Source organism: Thamnophis sirtalis, unplaced genomic scaffold (assembly GCF_051295495.1).
Source record: "Thamnophis sirtalis isolate CommonGarterSnake01/CBP01778 unplaced genomic scaffold, rThaSir2_p1.2 scaffold_4, whole genome shotgun sequence".
Taxonomy (NCBI): domain Eukaryota; kingdom Metazoa; phylum Chordata; class Lepidosauria; order Squamata; family Natricidae; genus Thamnophis; species Thamnophis sirtalis.
Genome location: NW_028261384.1, coordinates 77,184,008 through 77,202,541, shown reverse-complemented (window position 1 = coordinate 77,202,541; position 18,534 = coordinate 77,184,008). Strand labels below are relative to the sequence as shown.

General features: G+C 39.4%; 1 protein-coding gene across 1 annotated transcript in view; it reads right to left on the bottom strand.

Moving 5' to 3' along the window:
• CNTNAP2 (contactin associated protein 2) overlaps positions 1–18,534 on the bottom strand; it is an 885,336-nt gene that overhangs the window by 418,099 nt on the left and 448,703 nt on the right. The window contains exon 10 of the mRNA XM_087714410.1: positions 5,705–5,843. Coding sequence (XP_087570536.1) covers positions 5,705–5,843 — 139 coding nt within the window. The remainder of the gene's footprint in view (positions 1–5,704; positions 5,844–18,534) is intronic.

Sequence of the window (18,534 nt, the reverse complement as noted above, 5' to 3'; positions counted from 1 at the left end):
TAAAAATTTAAATTCAATCAGTATGGCAAATGTATATCCCCTCCCACTCATGAAGGACATGCTAGCACACCTAGCCAAAGGAAGAATTTTTTCAAAGCTGGATTTAAGGGAGGCTTACTACCGTATCAGGATTAAGGAGGGAGATGAATGGAAAATGGCATTTAATACCCATCTTGGATGCTATCAATTTAAAGTGCTACCATTTGGACTACAAGGGGCCCCTGCAGTATTTATGCAATTAATAAATGAAGTGTTGCGGGAACATGTATATAAGGGCTGCATAGTCTATATTGATGACATTTTATTATATTCTAAGACCTAGGCAGAACATGTAAAACTATTCCAGGCGGTTCTGAACAAACTTCGCTCTGCAAAACTTTATGCTAAACTCTCCAAATGCGAATTCCACCCCCCAAAAATTGATACTTAGGATACTGTATTTCACACCAGAAATGGATCCTTCGAAAATGCAATCAGTACTTGTCTGGGAACCACCCAGAACACGCAAACAGTTGCAAACGTTCCTGGGATTTGCAAACTTTTACCGGAAGTTAATCCCCGCTTTTGCCCAAATTGCTCTCCCCATCACCAAGCTCTTAAAAATGAAGAGAGAGGGAAACCCAAAACCGAAGCAGCCTTTGAACTGGACAATGGAATGCCAAGCAGCATTTGAAAAACTAAAAGGTTGTTTTCAGCAGATCCTAAAGCACCTGGACACAGAGAAATCGTTCGTCATACAAGCAGATGCTAGCGATGTGGCAATAGGAGCCGTCTTACTTCAGAAAAATGAGGAAGACCAATTACAACCATGCACTTACACATCCAAAAAATTGAATGACTCTGAGCAAAGGTGGGCCATTTGGGAGAAAGAGGCTTATGCAGTTCGATGGGCTCTTTTAACCTGTAGACATTTCCTAGAGGGGAGTAAGATCCCTTTTGAAGTCTGGATGGATCATAAAAATTTAGAAGCCCTAAAGAACCCAAGGAAACTCTCTCCAAAACAAGTATGATGGGCTCAGTACTTTAAAAGGTTTGAATTTACGCCCAGATGCCTCCCGGGTGAAAAATTTTCCTAGCAGATGCACTATCCAGGTAACCGCAATACAATAGTATGAAGCCAAACCTAATCAAACCCATGACACAAGACAATCAACTAGCTGCTAGAGTAACCACCAGATCCCAGGGAAAACGAGACACTCTGGAGGACAATGACACCACCCAAACTTTTAAACAAGCTTTAACCATCAACAAATGGTTTTTGAGCCACAAAGGCAGCTGTCTAATGAAAGATAACCTAGCTTGGGTGGGAGGGAAGTTGTATGTTCCAGCCAGCCAAAGGCTGTACTTAAAGGAAAGATGCCACCACTCCAAACTAGCAGGACACTTTGGTTTTGTAAAAACTTTATATCTAATTAAAAGGCAATTTTGGTGGCCATTACTAAAAAAGGACATAGAGAGCTATGTAGCAAGCTGTCCAATTTGTGCGGCAGGCAAAAGACGTCAAGGCAAAATGCCAGGACTGTTACAGAAGGTAGCTGAGCCCTCAGCACGCTGGAAGGAGATAACTATAGATTTTATTGTCGAACTACCAGAAAGCGCAGGGAATACTGTCATTTGGGTCGTAACAGACTTGTTTTCAAAACAGACACATTTTATACCATGCCAAAAGATCCCAACTGCTAAAAGTTTAGCCAAGTTATTCCTGATGCACATTTATCACCTTCATGGAGCCCCGCAGAGAATCATCTCCGACAGAGGGTCCAATTCACCTCAAAATTTTGGGGGGCATTCTTAAACTTATTGGGCACCACCCAAGGACTGAACTCCAGTCACCATCCATGCACCTATGGTCAAACTGAAAATCAGAACATGGTTCTAGAACAATACTTAAGATGTTTTATTAATTTTCAACAGGACAACTGGATTGATCTTTTATCTTTTGCAGAAGTGGCCTTCAATAACGCTGTACACTGAAGCACTGGTTTCACCCCTTTTAGAGTAGCAACAGGGCAGGATTTCAACCCCATGCCTGAACTACCCACAGAAGAACCCACCATCCCCTCACTAAAAGAATGGATAGACAACCTACGAAACACATGACCAGTTGTTAGATTAGCATTACAGGAAGCTAGAGAGGCATTCAAAACTCAAGCTGACAAAAAAGTAGATCCCAAACCCTTCCATGTTGGAGATAGATTATACCTATCGACAAAATTCCTGAAGTCGTTGCAACCATCAAAGAAATTAGGGCCACATTTCATCAGACCTTTCCCGATCACCAAAGTTATATCAACCCAGTAACAGTAGAATTACTCCTGCCAAAGACACTCAGGAAAGTCCATCCAGTGTTTCACATTAGTTTATTCAAATGAGAAGTAATCTCACAACTCAGAACACATGCACCGACACCTCCTTTTCCTATCATGATAGAAGGCGAACAACATTTTGAAATGAAGGAAATCTTGGACTCTAGGACGCACAGGGGGAAAACCCAATACTTAGTTGTTGTCTATCGTAAATGCCACCAACTTGGAGAAGTCTCTTGGAGAAGTGTCTCAGAGTTTCAGGTTATTCAACACTGTCTGCTGATACTTCTGCCACTTCTCACTTTTTTGCTTCCTCCACCATTAATCAGGCTGTCACATCTCAGGACCAGACCATGACCAAGCTATAACAGCTGGTCTGTTTCATGTTCCATGTTGCTCTTCTCCTAGTCACCTCTGGGTATTCCCCTCACTATTGCTGTCTTCTCCAAGGCTCATCTTTGCTGCTGACAACCTCCAGACATGAAAAATCAGACAGGGAGAGCAGAGACTCACTCCCCTGCAACTGCTGCAAAGTGACGTCACCCAGGAAGTCCCAGTTCTGTAAAATTCTAATGCTCTGGGATTTGGACTCAGGAACCTTGTTTAGACACCAACTAGAAGAGGAATCTCATCATAAACTTTATTGGACTTTAGGGTCACCATATGATGCAATTTCAGGACTAGTATAATTATCAAACATTTTATTGAATTTACTAGGCTACTAAAGAGACTCAAGTGACTTAATTAAAAGATAACCACTAACTTTGTGGCTGGATTATGAGTTTGACAGGAATATCTGGCTGGTTATTCTAGAACACAAAATCTTGGACTAGGGAAAACTGCTCTGACAGAAGAAGACTTTTCTCATTTTGATGTTTCTATAAAATTGCTTATATTGTTGATGCCATATATATTAATCTATGGTGGTCCATTATTTATTGAGCAGCTTGACTGCATCCTTGAATTTCAGCTTGTCTATTTTTTATGGCTGACATTTGCTTTTTTTCATTATTAGGGCTTTTTTTGCCCTAATAATTCTTGAGCTTGGAAAACAGTGGAAGGTGGCCTATTAATGAAATATCTAAAGTATTCTCCAATCTCAGCGATATGCTTTTCCTAATTTACTTTACAGCCTTATTTTATCATATTACACAGAATTTATGAAACATTCTGCAATATTCCAAGCAGTACAGTTTTTATAATCTCAGAACTAAAACACAAAACCCTGTAAAAAGGGCCAGTACTATTATATTATTTTGATATTAGAGATAGGGGTTGAGAGAATATTTTGCCTGTGGCATGCAATTTTATAGCTAAGATGTCAATTGAACCAAATGTTTATAGTTCATAGCTGGGTGTTTTATTTTCTAGTTTTTATTCATTTTCTTTCAGAAAAGATTTCTGATTGGCCATCAGACAGCTTCAGGAGTACAACCTTAGAAGAGTTGGGAGTTAAGAGTTTGATTCCAACTGTACAACTGTATAACATACAATGTATATAGAGATAATTTTCTTCTTTCTTTGCTCCTGGCATACCTTATTATTTTAAACATTGCTGCAAACATATGATTTTTACAACAACCTTACAGTTCAGATCAATAAACTTTTCTGATTAAAAAAAAGCAAAGTTTCCACATGTACCTCAATATACATAAAACTCTCCTGTTCGTAACACTTTAGGTTGGGTGAAATGGTGCACCATATGGCAATTTTTTTTTGTGCTGCAATGATAAGCTGCAGTCATATGGTCCTCCTTTTTAACATTCCTGACAGGTTCCCACAAGTCCATAAGAACCTCAGATCCTCTGTACTTATACCACACTCCTTGCTCCATCCCCTATTAGCAGCATCAAATTATCTGCTTTTGGGAAAGGGAACAGAATCGAAGGGATTACTGTATTTTTGGAGTATAAGATTTACCTTTTTCCCCTCAAAAAGAGGCTGAAAATCTTGGTGCATCTTATACACTGAATACAGCATTTTTGCCTCCCGAAACCCCACCCCTTCACTAAAATGGCTGTGCATAGCCTCTAGGAAGCTTTTACAGAGCTCCTGGGGGCTGGGGAGGGCAGAAATGAGAAATTGTACCCCCCTCAGCCCACAGGAGCACTCTATAAGCTTCCTAAAAGCGATCCATGCCCTTTTTTAAAGGAAAAATGGGCCCATTTTTGCAAAAGAGGGCCTTTGTTGCTCATTTTTGTCTCCCCCACCCTCCCAAGAGCACTCTGCAATCTCCCTAAAGCCTATTCATGGTTTTTTGGGGGGAAAACGGGCTGTTTTTGGGAGGTTTGTAGAGTGCAAAAACTTTTTACATTTTCCTCTTCAAAACCTTGCTGCGTCTTATACTCCAGTACGTCTTATACTCTGAAAAATATGGTAATTTAGTACAGAGATATCAAACTCAGGTCATCATGTGATGTATCAGGACTTTACCCCCTTCACTAAACCGGGTGTGGGCATGGCCAGTGCATGACACATCCAGCCCATGGGCCACAAGTATGACAGCCCAGATTTAGTATGTCAGTGAAAAGAAAAGAGGTACTGATATAAGATCAGTTGCTTTCTGAACAGCATATTGACCACTGACAACCATGTAACTTCCATGATAGCATGTGTTGTAGTTTTGTGAAAAAATGCAACAAAATACTTCATATGTTTCATCTAACTTAAAACCTCCAAATTTAACTGAAAGAAATATGTGCTTTCATTAACATTTGTTAACAACATTTCAGCAGAAAGCAATTCTTAAATATTGTGAAAATGTTCAATCTTACACATTTTTAAAACAACATTCATAGCCTTAGTTCATTCATACAGAATACATTGGTATGATGATTCCAAACCAAAAATGTTGCTAGCAATATCAGAAGAATAGCTGATCTGACTGCCAAATCAAGTAACTGAAATTCATACCATTTTTTACTCACAGTATCAAATGGAACTTAATACTTGGAAACTTTCATAACAAACCAAACAACCTACTATATTTATAGGTGATGCATAACCACCTTTTTGCAATGTTCTTAAAATCCCTCCACCAAAGTACTGATTTATTGATACACAAGAGTATTCCTTCACTCATGAGCTTATCAAGTTATGCAGACCACTATTAAGGTAATAATTGTTTATCATGAATTATGTTGGATCAAGCATAAGGATGGCTAAAAGAATCATATTAAGAAATTAGATATTATTCCAGATGGCAAAGGATGGTTGTTGAAAAGATCTCATTGTTATATATCATTTGGGAATCACTACTAAATAGACAAGTCTTTTGATGCTTATTGCAAAGGTAATTAGCCAAAGTAAAAGTTAATTAAGTAATAAATTTAGAAAAACAATACTGATTTCCAAGTTATTTTATTACATAATTATCATCCACCTTACTTACTGCTTACCGATCAATAATGGCACACATATCGATGCTGATATTGGCAAAACCTCCCAACTTTCTTCGCTCTATTGCATGTAAATCCACCAATTGATCATCCACATGAATAAACTGCATGCAGCCCTGGAATGACTGCTGAAGAAAACCTGGAAAAAATGAAATAATCAATAGCAGTTCAAGAGAATATACACTTGTCATAAAAAAGAAGTTATTCTTTTCTTTAACAAAATACATTTTGCTAGAAACCTATAAAGTTGTGAAAAATTGAACCAGATGACTTTCAAAAGAAAAGAGTATTATTTTATACTAGTTAGAAACTTCAACAGTATTTCTGCTTAAGTTGTAAACATACCAGAAACATATATTAAAAATATTCTGTTGTTAATGACAAATTATCACATGTAAATGCTTAAATGCTTCATAATATAACATCATGTGTTATATGTTCACATAATATAACATCATGTGTTCAGCAGCCTTTATCTGTTAAATGTATTGCTTACAAAAGTTTGAAGATTTTTAGTTGCAATTGAGATGCAATTAAGAAACAAGTCATAATTGATTGGGCTAAGATTCAACTCCAAATTAACAGTAGCCCAGATCCTGTTTATTTAAACAGAACTTTGCAAAGAAGAACTTTTCAGTGGAAAATGTTTTGGCTGTTAGAAATCAAATCTCCCAACCTCAGTAGGTTATGCAGCATTGTTTCAACAAGAAAAATGTATCCATCTTTTCTTAGATTATTTTATTTTATTCTGTATTAACAGAAACCATTTTGGTTTATTTATATTTTCCACTTAAATATGCACTTATAATAAAAGTGAAACTTTTATTGAAATTGGAAAAAATGGCTATATTTGTAATTTAAAATAAACTTTAAAATAAACTCTCAAATGTACATAATGTTATCTCTTTTCTATTATCTGTTCTACGATACCTTACCTATTAACCACTTAGAAGGATTTGTGAATGTTAAAAAATTGCATACAAATAATACAACAATTCTTTATAAATATATAAATGAAAAACCCTTTCATTTTAATCTAACCCATTCCCCTTTTCGTTCTCTTCCTCTTGGTCTTCATTTAGATTAGTCTCTCAATACCATAAGATATTTTTTTATTTCACTTTGGAAGATGGGGATGACTTACAATTCAAAACACATACAAAATGAAACAAGAGTTCAGGTGTTTGTAATCAAATGACTACAGTTCTGCTTTTTAGTGATTTTAAGATAAAGAAGAAACTACTGCTACAAACATTTTACAAGAACGTAAAAACATTATTGTACATTTTCAAGAATGTAAAAACATTCTTGTTTCATGAAAAAAGTAATTGGATTTAATCCTATTAAGTAAATAAAATCTGGAGGAATCACACTGAGCTCAGTAGGTTCTAATAATCCAATAACCTAACAAACCATCTCTTGTTAGGATGTGACTACTCTATATAGAACCATCACCTAATTCACAGGTTAAAGGTCTCCTGCATATTAAAGAATTGAGATATACCAAAGTCACACCACTGAAATCAAAATTAAAGAAAGTGCAACTACTCTTAAATACTCAGAAAATATCAGCAAGGTTCTGCAAAATATTTGTTTGTTGCTTTGCTTTTTAAAGTTTCTCTTTCACCTTGAGGACCAGCTGTAATACTGAATATCATGCAATCATTTATGAAGCAAGAATTCTTGCTATGCTTACAATATCTGAGTTACAAATCCCAGATACTAATTTAAAGCAATTTGTTTTTGTATGAGTGGCCTTTAGCCATGCAAAATAACATATAAATGTTGAAAAATTGCTTAAAGTTTTAAAAAATAAATGAAAAGTTACACATAAAGTATTTAAACAAAATGGAAATAAGATGAAAACCACAAACCAAGGAAGAACCAATTTTTGCTTGTTCAAGCAGAAATTAATAACATTAAATGGATATTCTTAGAATAAGTGAGCTTAAGTAGTTAAAAAAAGGAATAAAGTAGTAATGATAGTGGAAATGTGTATCATCATTAAATATGTAATGGCTATAATACAATAAATGACAAGATAGTACCTAAAGGTTAGTGGCTAAGAGTGAATATAAGCTCTTCTACCTTACAGAAGACTGTAAGACCCTCAAAATCCTTCCAGCCATATGATTCTGTTATAAAAGTCTATGCCCCAACTACAGGAGCAAAGCTAAAATGCACTGAGGAATTCTATGGCAAATTGTGATTGTTATAAATATAACATTTCAAAAGGATATAATGATGCCAAAGTTGAAGAATACAGTAATTTGGAACTACAATACAGGAAGTTTTTAAGTCAGAATATAGGATAATAGAATATTATGAAGAAAATAATTTCTTGCAAGCATCTGCTTCAAGCAACAAAAATAGATGGACAACACTAAAACCAAATTGGCTACAAAATAGAAAATAAAATAGTGGAGTATAATTCAATGAACCAGGTCACTTCTAAATGCAGATTGTGCAGCACATCATGAATTATTGGTAGCAAATACACAGATTCAATTTTAAACATTAAACAGTGAGCTGAGATGCTCTAGAAAAGGATAAAAGATCCCATCAAAACTGAAGCAAGAAAAATAAAATGGTTTTCAGAACAAAACATCATAACAGCCAGAAAAAAAAGGACAAATTAATATCCTGGGCAAAAAGAACGATGAATGATTGAAGAAAACTATGCAAAACTCTAGAGAAAAATATAGATCAAGAATGCCAATGGATAGAACAAAATAGCAAGAAAAAGAAAATGAGAGATGTTTTTAAGAAGATAAGGTAAATCACAGAAAAAATCCCTGTAAGTTAAAATTATAAGCGTATAATACCTCTATAAGATAGCATATAGAGTTAAATAGAGGGTTCAGAAAGAATATGGAGTACCCCAAGGCTCTGTTTTAGGCCCAGTACTCTTCAACATCTTCATCAATGATTTGGATGGGCAAGGATAATTGACGCAAAAATACAGCCTCTCATTATCAAGACAACCCCTGCCTTCTCGAGGTGCCCACCGTTTCCAACAGAAGGGGCTCTGTCGACTCTTGGGCCCGACGAGCTCAAGTAGTATTTAGCCTAAGGTGACCAGACGTCCCGCATTTGGCGGGACAGCCCCGCTTTTTCATACATTTTCCCGCGTCCCGCACGCTTTTTAAAAAAGCACGCTTTTTTTGGCGCTCGCAGCTCCCGCCCATCAGCTGCTAGCTCGCTGGGCTGGCTCATCGTTCTGTTCTATCCTACCTACAAATTTAAGCCAGCCCAGCCTGCCGCTCACTGATTTAATTGGCCTGGACTCCAGCCAATCAGTGAGCTGGCTGGGATGGAAAATTTTCCATCCCAACCAGCTCACTGATTGGCTGGACTCCTTAGCTGAGGACGCCTGCGCGAGTCTCCATTTTATTTCGTCTTTGTTTTGGGGTTGCAGCTGGGCTTACTCACTGGTGGTGAGTAAATCATGTTCATGTAATGTTATGATTTGGTACCGTGGGAATCAGGAGGCGCTGGGGGGAGGAGACAGCCCACTTATCCCCGTTTGCGGAGTTCACAGCCAGCCCCTGTGCTGCGCTGGCACGGGTGGCAAAAGCTCTGGAACCATGTGGAAGTTCTCGGGCGGCTGCTCCCTCACTCTCCTGCCCCCGCGATCCCAAATTCATTCACTCAGCCGGGGCGGGAGGAAAATCCTTTTAACAATCCTTTTAACCGCCCGAGAACAGTGTTAAAAGGATTTTCCTCCCACCCTGGCTGAGTGAATGAATTTGGGATCGCCGGGGCAGGAGAGCGAGGGAGCAGCCGCCCGAGAACTTCCACATGGTTCAGGGGCTTCTGCCGGGCGGCGGGAGCCCCGGAAGCAAGTGGAAGTTATTTTGAAGACTGAAGTTCCTTTTATATATATTTTATTATGTTTTCATTCTATACAATCACATATTCACTGTGCTTAATCAGGGCATATAACATTGAATATAGAAAATGCCCTCTACAATACAAACCCAGTATACCACCTTGGCCCGCCATACACCCTCTTTCAACCCCCTCCAACTTTCATTCTTCCTTCTCACACACCCCTCTACGCCTACTTCCCCTCCCCTTCTTTCTAACCTTAACCCTATCACTCCCTCTCCATTCCCTCCCTCCCTTCTCCTCCTCCTCTCTCTCACCCTCTCCACCCTCCTTCTTCTTTCACTCGACTCTTTCCTTCGGTATCTATTACCTTCCAGTATATTCGGTTTGTTCTATTTTCGCACTAACATTGAAAAGCCACAGTATACAAATACAATCATGGAATTTAACACATATTGTATTTCCCCCCTCCCCCCTCCCCCTAAATCCCCACCTCCCTTCCCTCCCCCCGACTTCCCAAAGACCATACGTGGTATAACTTTTGAACAATCACAGTCTAAAATATCTCTACATTGAACTCAGCTTCTTACTGTTACCCAAATTTTAAACAATTTAAATTATTACTGATACTAAGCATAAGCTATCTGGAGTTTCTTAGTCCCATATTTACTTTTTATGTAATCAATCCATTTTTTCCAGTCTCGTTTATATCTCTCGTTTGAATGTTCTTTGAGATATGCTGAGATTTTGGCCATTTCGGCTAAGTTCATAACTTTCAAAGTCCATTCTTGAATTGTAGGTAAATCTTTCTTCCAATACTGCGCCACCAAGAGTCTTGCTGCCGTTATTAAATACAGAACCAAATTAGTCTCTGCTGCTGTAAAATCAATACATATACCCAGTAAAAACAACTGGGGGGTAAATTTTATCCTTCTTTTAAAGATGTTTTGCAGGATCCACCATATTTTTATCCAAAATGCCTTGACATTACGACATGTCCACCATATATGAAAATATGTAGCATCACAAGAACCACATCTCCAACATTTAGGTTGAACATTTGGATACATAGAGGCAAGCTTTTTAGGATCTAGGTGCCATCTATAAAACATCTTATAAAAATTTTCTCTCAAGTTTTGTGCTTGTGTAAATTTCACATTTCTTACCCAGATTCTTTCCCATGTTTCAAGCATTATTGGTTCCTCGATATTCTGAGCCCATTTTATCATACAATCCTTAATCAGTTCCGTTTCAGAATCCATCTGTACTAATACATTATATATCCTCTTTATATGCATTGAGCTTTGATCTCTTATTTGTTTAAACAAATTATCCTCAACTTTTACAAAGCCAATTTTTTTATCTGTTTTCCACCTAGCCTGTAGTTGACCATACTGAAACCACGTTTGAACTACCTTCTCTTCTTTAAGTACCTCTAAAGATTTTAGTTCCATCACCCCTCTTTCTGAGATAAGAAGTTGTCTATAGGTGGTTCTATCGTGTTTTTGTTCTACATTCATATTTTCAATTGCATGTCTAGGAATTGCCCACATGGGCACTTTATCATTTAATTTATGTTGATATTTTTTCCAAACCCGCAATAAAGCATTTCTTAAGATGTGATTTTTAAATTTCTTATCCATTTTTTTGTTAAATAACAGGTAAGCATGCCAACCATATAACAAGTCATATCCCTCGATATTCAAAATTCTGTCATTAGTTAGATGAATCCAATCACTAATTGCAGATAATGCCACTGCGTCATAGTATAATTTTAAGTTAGGTAATTTCAATCCTCCTCTTTCACGTGCATCTTGCATTATTTTCATCTTTACCCTCGGCTTCTTTCCTGCCCACACAAATTTGTTGATACCCTTCTGCCATTCTAAAAGATTCGCATCTCTTTTAAGTATTGGTAACATTTGGAAAAGAAATAAAAATTTTGGTAAAATGTTCATTTTTACTGCCGCTATTCTACCCAGCAAGGACAAATGCAGTTTTTCCCACCTTTTCAACTCCAACTGTGTACTATGCCAAAGTGATTCATAATTATACTTGTATAATTTCCCATTTGAGATTAAAATATTAACTCCAAGATATTTAACTTTTTTAACTACCTCACATCTTAGCATCGCCCCCAGTTCTTCCTTCTGTTTGATAGTCATATTTATAGCTATTATTTTGGTTTTTCCTAGATTTATTTTAAATCCCGAGACTTGACCATATTGATTGATCGTATTCAATAATACCCTACTAGTTTCCTGCGGTTGTTCCAATATTATAACCAGATCATCCGCAAATGCACGGACTCTATATTCTTGCTGTCTAATTTTAATCCCTTTTAGACCGCCCAGGCCCCGTATCTTATTCAACAGTATTTCCAAAGTTATAATAAACAATAATGGGGACAGGGGACAGCCCTGTCTTGTACCTTTTTCAATTTGAAAGGAGTCTGTCAGACTTCCATTGACAATGATCTGGGCTGTTTGCTGCTGATATATTGCACCAATTGACCGTAAAAAGCCATCTCCTATCTGCATTTTTTGCAATGTCTTCAGCAGGAATTGCCAATTAACTCGATCAAAGGCTTTCTCCGCATCCAAAAATATGAATGCGGCCGGGATTTGATTGTTCTTTCCCAGGTATTCTAAAGCGTTGATAATTAATCTAACGTTGTCCTTCATCTGTCTGCCCTGTATAAACCCAGTTTGATCGGTATGTATCAGTTGTTGAATTACCCCCATTAGCCTATTTGCTAATATTTTAGTAAAAATTTTATAATCTACATTGAGTAATGAAATAGGTCTGTAATTTTTTGGTTGGGTAAGGTCTTGGTCTTCTTTGGGTATCAACGATATGAACGCAGTCTTCCACGAAGGAGGCACTTTCCCTCCCGATTGAATTTTATTGAATAGTTCTCTGAGGGGTTCTACCATTTCTAACTGTAGATTTTTATAATAAACAGCTGTTAAACCATCTGTGCCTGGTGCTTTCCCTAACTTTAATTGTTTAATTGCCTGCAAAATTTCCCCAGAGGTTATAGGTTGATTCAGCTTATGCCTATGTTCTTCTCTAACTAGGGGGATTTTCTCTTTATCTAGGTATTTGTCTATATCTCCGTCCTTAATTTTATCCCCTTTATACAACTCTGTAAAAAATTCCCGAAATACCTTTTGAATCTCTTCCTGTTGAAACACTTCCTTCCCTCTGTAACACAATTTGGATACATTTCGAGCTTTCCTTTTTTTTCTAATCTGATAAGCCAACCACCTACCGGGTTTATTTGCATTGCAGAAAGTATTATGTTTAGCATATAATAAACTAGTAACTACCTGGTCAGAGATCAGCATATCAAACTGAGATTTTAATATAGCAATTGTTTCCCTAATCTTTGTATCTCCTGGATTCAATGTTAATTCTGACTCTTTCCCTTTAATTTCCTCTTCCAATTCTTTTCGTTTTTGCCCTTGTTTGTGTCTATGTATTTTGTTTATATTCATTAATACTCCTCTCATATACGCTTTGCTTGCATCCCATACATATTCCAAAGATGTACCCTTGTTCATATTGAGAACAAAATATTCCGATAGCAATTTTTTACAATCATTAACATACTTTTCATATCTAAATAAATTTTCATTCAACCTCCAGGACCTTCTTGCCTGGGCTACCCTTCCCAATTCCATCCAGACTGGATTATGGTCTGAAAGAACTCTCGCCATAATCTTTGTCTTCTTCACCCTACAAAGTAAATCATTTGTAATTAGTATAAAATCAATCCTTGAAAGAGATTGATGTCTATTGGAAAAAAAGGTAAAGTCATATTCTTCTGCATGCCTCTCGCGCCAAGCGTCTCGCAATTCAAAATCGTCCAGCATGTCAAAAAAGGGTTTGGGTAACTTAGCTCGAAATTTGGTGTTCGGGCGAGGTGTCTTCTTATCTCTTTTGGTGTCGATCACGCCATTCCAGTCACCCAACAATATACAAGACTCAAAGTCCCACTGTACTAATTTAGCGTGAAGATTTCTATAAAATCCATCTTGTTGTTGATTAGGAGCATAAATTCCCAAAAGTAATGTCTTTTTCCCTTCTAAGATTAAATCTAATGCAATATATCTTCCAAAGGGATCTGCTTCAATTAGCTCAGCTTTAATGTCTTTTCTTAAATATACTACTATGCCGTTTTTCTTTTCCATGGCTGAGGTCGCAAAATGTTGGCCCAGTTTGGGGTTAAACAAATATTTTTGATCGGTTGATTTGATATGAGTTTCTTGCAAGCAAATTATGTCATTCTTAAACTGTTTGAGATAATGAAATATTTTCTTTCTTTTCTGTGGAGAGTTCAGTCCGTTAACATTCCATGTCAAAATCTTAGTTGTCATTTTTGGTTGCCTGAAGCTTTTTTAGAGCCTCCCGCAAGGCCTGTCTCACCTTTGGTTTGGCTCCTCCCACAGCTTCTGAGCTTGTTGCAGTAGCTCCTTGATCAATGGCCAATGATTGTTGAGATTGTTGCATAGTAGCTTGTTTATCCGTTTGTCTGGTGGTCTTACGGTTGGATCTTTTTTCCTTGACTCCTTGCCCTTCCGGAAGAGGGAGATGATACATTTTATCTGATGGTTGTGTGGTTTGCTGTTTATCTTGTTCGTCTCGTGGTTTTTCACCATATCCCGAAGGTTCAGGGTATCCCATCTTCAGAATCCTATGATAGAAATCACGAGCTTTCCATGCAGAGCTGAGACGATATCTTTGTTTGTCCATTGTAACTATAATACCGAATGGGGCATCCCATCTGTACTGTATCTGACGCTTTCTGAGCTCTTCCACCAGAAAAGCATAATCTCTTCTGGCTCTTAGCATCTGAGGTGGTATTTCTTTCAAAACAATCAGGTCCTGTCCACCAATTTGAAGCTTAGTATTGTAAGACTCTTGTAGTATTATATTTCTAGATTCTCTTGTAACAAAGTATATTACCACGTCTCGGGGAAGTTGCCTTTGTTTTGCCGCCCATGAGTTAACACGAAAAATCCTGTCAATCTGCCAATCAAAATTGGATCCCGGTTTTCCCACCAGACGGTCAAAAGCCTCAGAAAACATTTGCTTTAAGTTCTCCTGCTTTTCTTCACGCAGCCCCCTCACTCTTAATGCAAGCTCCATCTGCTTATACTGTATCATAATAATTTGTTTTTCAGCATTATCAATTTTTTGTTCCACCACTTCAGTTTTGGATATCAGGTTAGTTTTAGCTTCATTGAGAGTTTCTAAATTATCTTCCATTCCAGAAATATATTCTGTTATCACATTTACAATTCCCATCATATTATCATTCATTTTAGTGACCCTGGTATCGAATTTATCATATAGAACTTCCATCTCATTCCTTATTTCATCTTTGAAATCTTTAAGCATTTCTAGATTCTGTTCTCTGAATTCTTTGAACATTTCCAGAAAAAATTCTTTTGTTAGTACATCTCCACTAGGGGGCATAGATGGTGGGGGCTGCAACTTTGTACCAGGTATGGGAGACGTTTTCGGAGGTAATTTGACAGAGGTTAATTTGGATGCCATTATATTTTGGTTTTAATTATTTATTCTAAATTACTAATCCACTGTACTATGTGGAGAAAAAGAAATTCCTCCCCCCCCTTTTTTTCCTTCTTTTTTTTTTTTTTTTCAAGGGGTTTTACGGAGGATTTCAAAAGAGAAAGTCCGTTTGGAATGTTTGGAATGTCTCTTTATCAACAACAAAGAGTCTTGAAAGCTTTAAGGGAGTAGCTCTAATTAAATTATAAGAAATTGTTTCTTTGATTCTGTAGCAGGAAGCCGGAGATAACAAATGCAGAAGCTGTAAACGCCATTTTGAAGACAATTAAACAAAAGAGGTTTTTATAACATTGAAGCTGGTATTTCAGATAGAGAAAGGTTTTAAAGTTCACAAGTTGGTCTTTGCTCGTATTGATTTTTAATAGTCTCTTTTCTAAAGATTGTCCTAAGGGGGAGGGGGTCCCGTCTAGTGCTGTGAATAACAGCTGCGAAGTTCAGGTCGGAGTTGAATAACTCAGCTTTGGGTTGATCCTCCCCCTCCGTCCACAGCTCACAAAAAAACAAACTGTGAACTTCAAAGAAGATTCTTACCAGCTGAGATTCCTCACTGCTTTTTTCTTGTCTGAAAAAAGAGTTATCTTCTTGATATTGAGTAGATAACGAACCTGAATTCTGGGGGCAGCTCTGTTAAGCTGCCGACCGGCGACAGGCCACTCCCCGGAAGCTCTGAAACGGACTCCAGTGTTAACGGCAGCCGAGGAGGGAAAGGTGCAATTTGGCAGGGCTTCCACAGCGCTGTGGAAGCCCTGTCAAAACGCACCTTTCCCGCCTCGGCTGCAGCAGGGATCGTGCCTTCACTTTATCTTTCTCCTCCTCCTCCTCCCCTTCTGCCCTCAGTAGCAGAAACGGCAGCCGGGCTGGGGAAGGGGCACTTTGGCAGGGCTTCCACAGCGCTGTGGAAGCCCTGTCAAAACGCACCTTTCCCACCTCAGCTGCAGCAGGGATCGTACCGCCACCTTATCTTTCTCCTCCTCCTCCTCCCCTTCCGCCCTCAGTAGCAGAAACGGCAGCCGGGCTGGGGAAGGGGCACTTTGGCAGGGCTTCCACAGCGCTGTGGAAGCCCTGTCAAAACGCACCTTTCCCGCCTCGGCTGCACCAGGGATCGTGCCGCCACCTTATCTTTCTCCTCCTCCCCTTCCGCCCTCAGTAGCAGAAATGGCAGCCGGGCTGGGGAAGGGGCACTTTCGCAGGGCTTCCACAGCGCTGTGGAAGCCCTGTCAAAACACACCTTTCCCGCCTCGGCTGCACCAGGGATCGTGCCGCCACCTTATCTTTCTCCTCCTCCCCTTCCGCCCTCAGTAGCAGAAATGGCAGCCGGGCTGGGGAAGGGGCACTTTCGCAGGGCTTCCACAGCGCTGTGGAAGCCCTGTCAAAACGCACCTTTCCCGCCTCGGCTTCAGCAGGGATCGTGCCTTCACTTTATCTTTCTCCTCCTCCTCCTCCCCTTCCGCCCTCAGTAGCAGAAATGGCAGCCGGGCTGGGGAAGGGGCACTTTCGCAGGGCTTCCACAGCGCTGTGGAAGCCCTGTCAAAATGCACCTTTCCCGCCTCGCCTGCAGCAGGGATCGTGCCGCCACCTTATCTTTCTCCTCCTCCCCTTCCGCCCTCAGTAGCAGAAACGGCAGCCGGGCTGGGGAAGGGGCACTTTCGCAGGGCTTCCACAGCGCTGGGGAAGCCCTGTCAAAATGCACCTTTCCCGCCTCGGCTGCAGCAGGGATCGTGCCGCCACCTTATCTTTCTCCTCCTCCCCTTCCGCCCTCAGTAGCAGAAATGGCAGCCGGGCTGGGGAAGGGGCACTTTCGCAGGGCTTGAATCCAGAGGAGGGAAGAGAGAAAGAAAGAAGGAGTGTATGAGGGTGGGAGATTTCCTAAACCCCATTGAATCCAGAGGAGGGAAGAGAGAAAGAAAGAAAGGGGAGTGTATGAGGGTGGGAGATTTCCTAAACCCCATTGAATCCAGAGGAGGGAAGAGAGAAAGAAAGAAAGGGGAGTGTATGAGGGTGGGAGATTTCCTAAACCCCATTGAATCCAGAGGAGGGAAGAGAGAAAGAAAGAAAGAAAGGGGAGTGTATGAGGGTGGGAGATTTCCTAAACCCCATTGAATGCAGAGGAGGGAAGAGAGAAAGAAAGAAAGGGGAGTGTATGAGGGTGGGAGATTTCCTAAACCCCACTGAATCCAGAGGAGGGAAGAGAGAAAGAAAGAAAGCGGAGTGTATGAGGGTGGGAGATTTCCTAAACCCCATTGAATGCAGAGGAGGGAAGAGAGAAAGAAAGAAAGGGGAGTGTATGAGGGTGGGAGATTTCCTAAACCCCATTGAATCCAGAGGAGGGAAGAGAGAAAGAAAGAAAGGGAGTGTATGAGGGTGGGGGGATTTCCTAAACCCCATTGAATCCAGAGGAGGAGTGTGTGTGTATTTGTGTGTGTGTGTGTGTGTGTGTGAGTGAGTGAGAGAGAGAGAGAGAGAGAGAGGGAGAGAGAGAGAGAGAGAGACTATCACTGTGTTGTAGCTTATGATTCTTGATGAATGTATTGTATTTTATTTTATTTATGTACACCAAAGACAAATTCCTTGTGTGTCCAATCACGCTTGGGTAATAAACTATTCTACTCTACTCTACTCTACTCATTTCTATTTCAATTCTAATAAGGAGTTTAGCTTCTCTCTCTTGAAAATGTAAGCTAGCATAATGCAAGCTAGCTTTAGCTTTCAAACAGTTCATTTAGTGACCAAAGTTACAACGGCCGATGACCATTTTTCACACTTAGTGACCATTTTTCACAGCGACCGTTGAAGCATCCTCATGGTCACGTGATCAAAATTTTGATGTTTGGCAACAGATTCATATTTATGATGCTTTCAGTGTCCTGGGGTCATATAATCGCCTTGTGTGACTTTTTGACAAAATATAAAATTTTTAATCAAGCCGCCCCCCCCCCCCCCCGGTCAATGGTGTCCCTCTTTACCAATCTGAAAATCTGGTCACCTTAATTTAGCCTAGAATCATGGATCCTGTTCCGGGATGCATGCGACTCTACAGTGAAGGGATTGGCGATGCCGTACCGACGCCAAAGACTTAAGTCAAGTAAGTCAAGGATGAAGGAATAAATGGGGAACGTGTCAAATTTGCAGACAACACCAAGCTGTGAGGAATAGCCTATACTTCAGAAGACAGGCTTAAGATACAGAAGGATCTTGACAAACTTGAACATTGGGCACTATCTAATAAAATGAAATTCAATGGTGAAAAGAGTAAGGTTCTACATTTAGGCAACAAAAACGAAATGCACAGGTACAGTGTAGGTGGTACCTTGCTCAATAGTAGTGTGAGAGGGATCTTGGAGTCCTTCTGGACAACCATTTAAATATGAGCCAGCAGTATGCAGCAGCTGCCAAAAAAG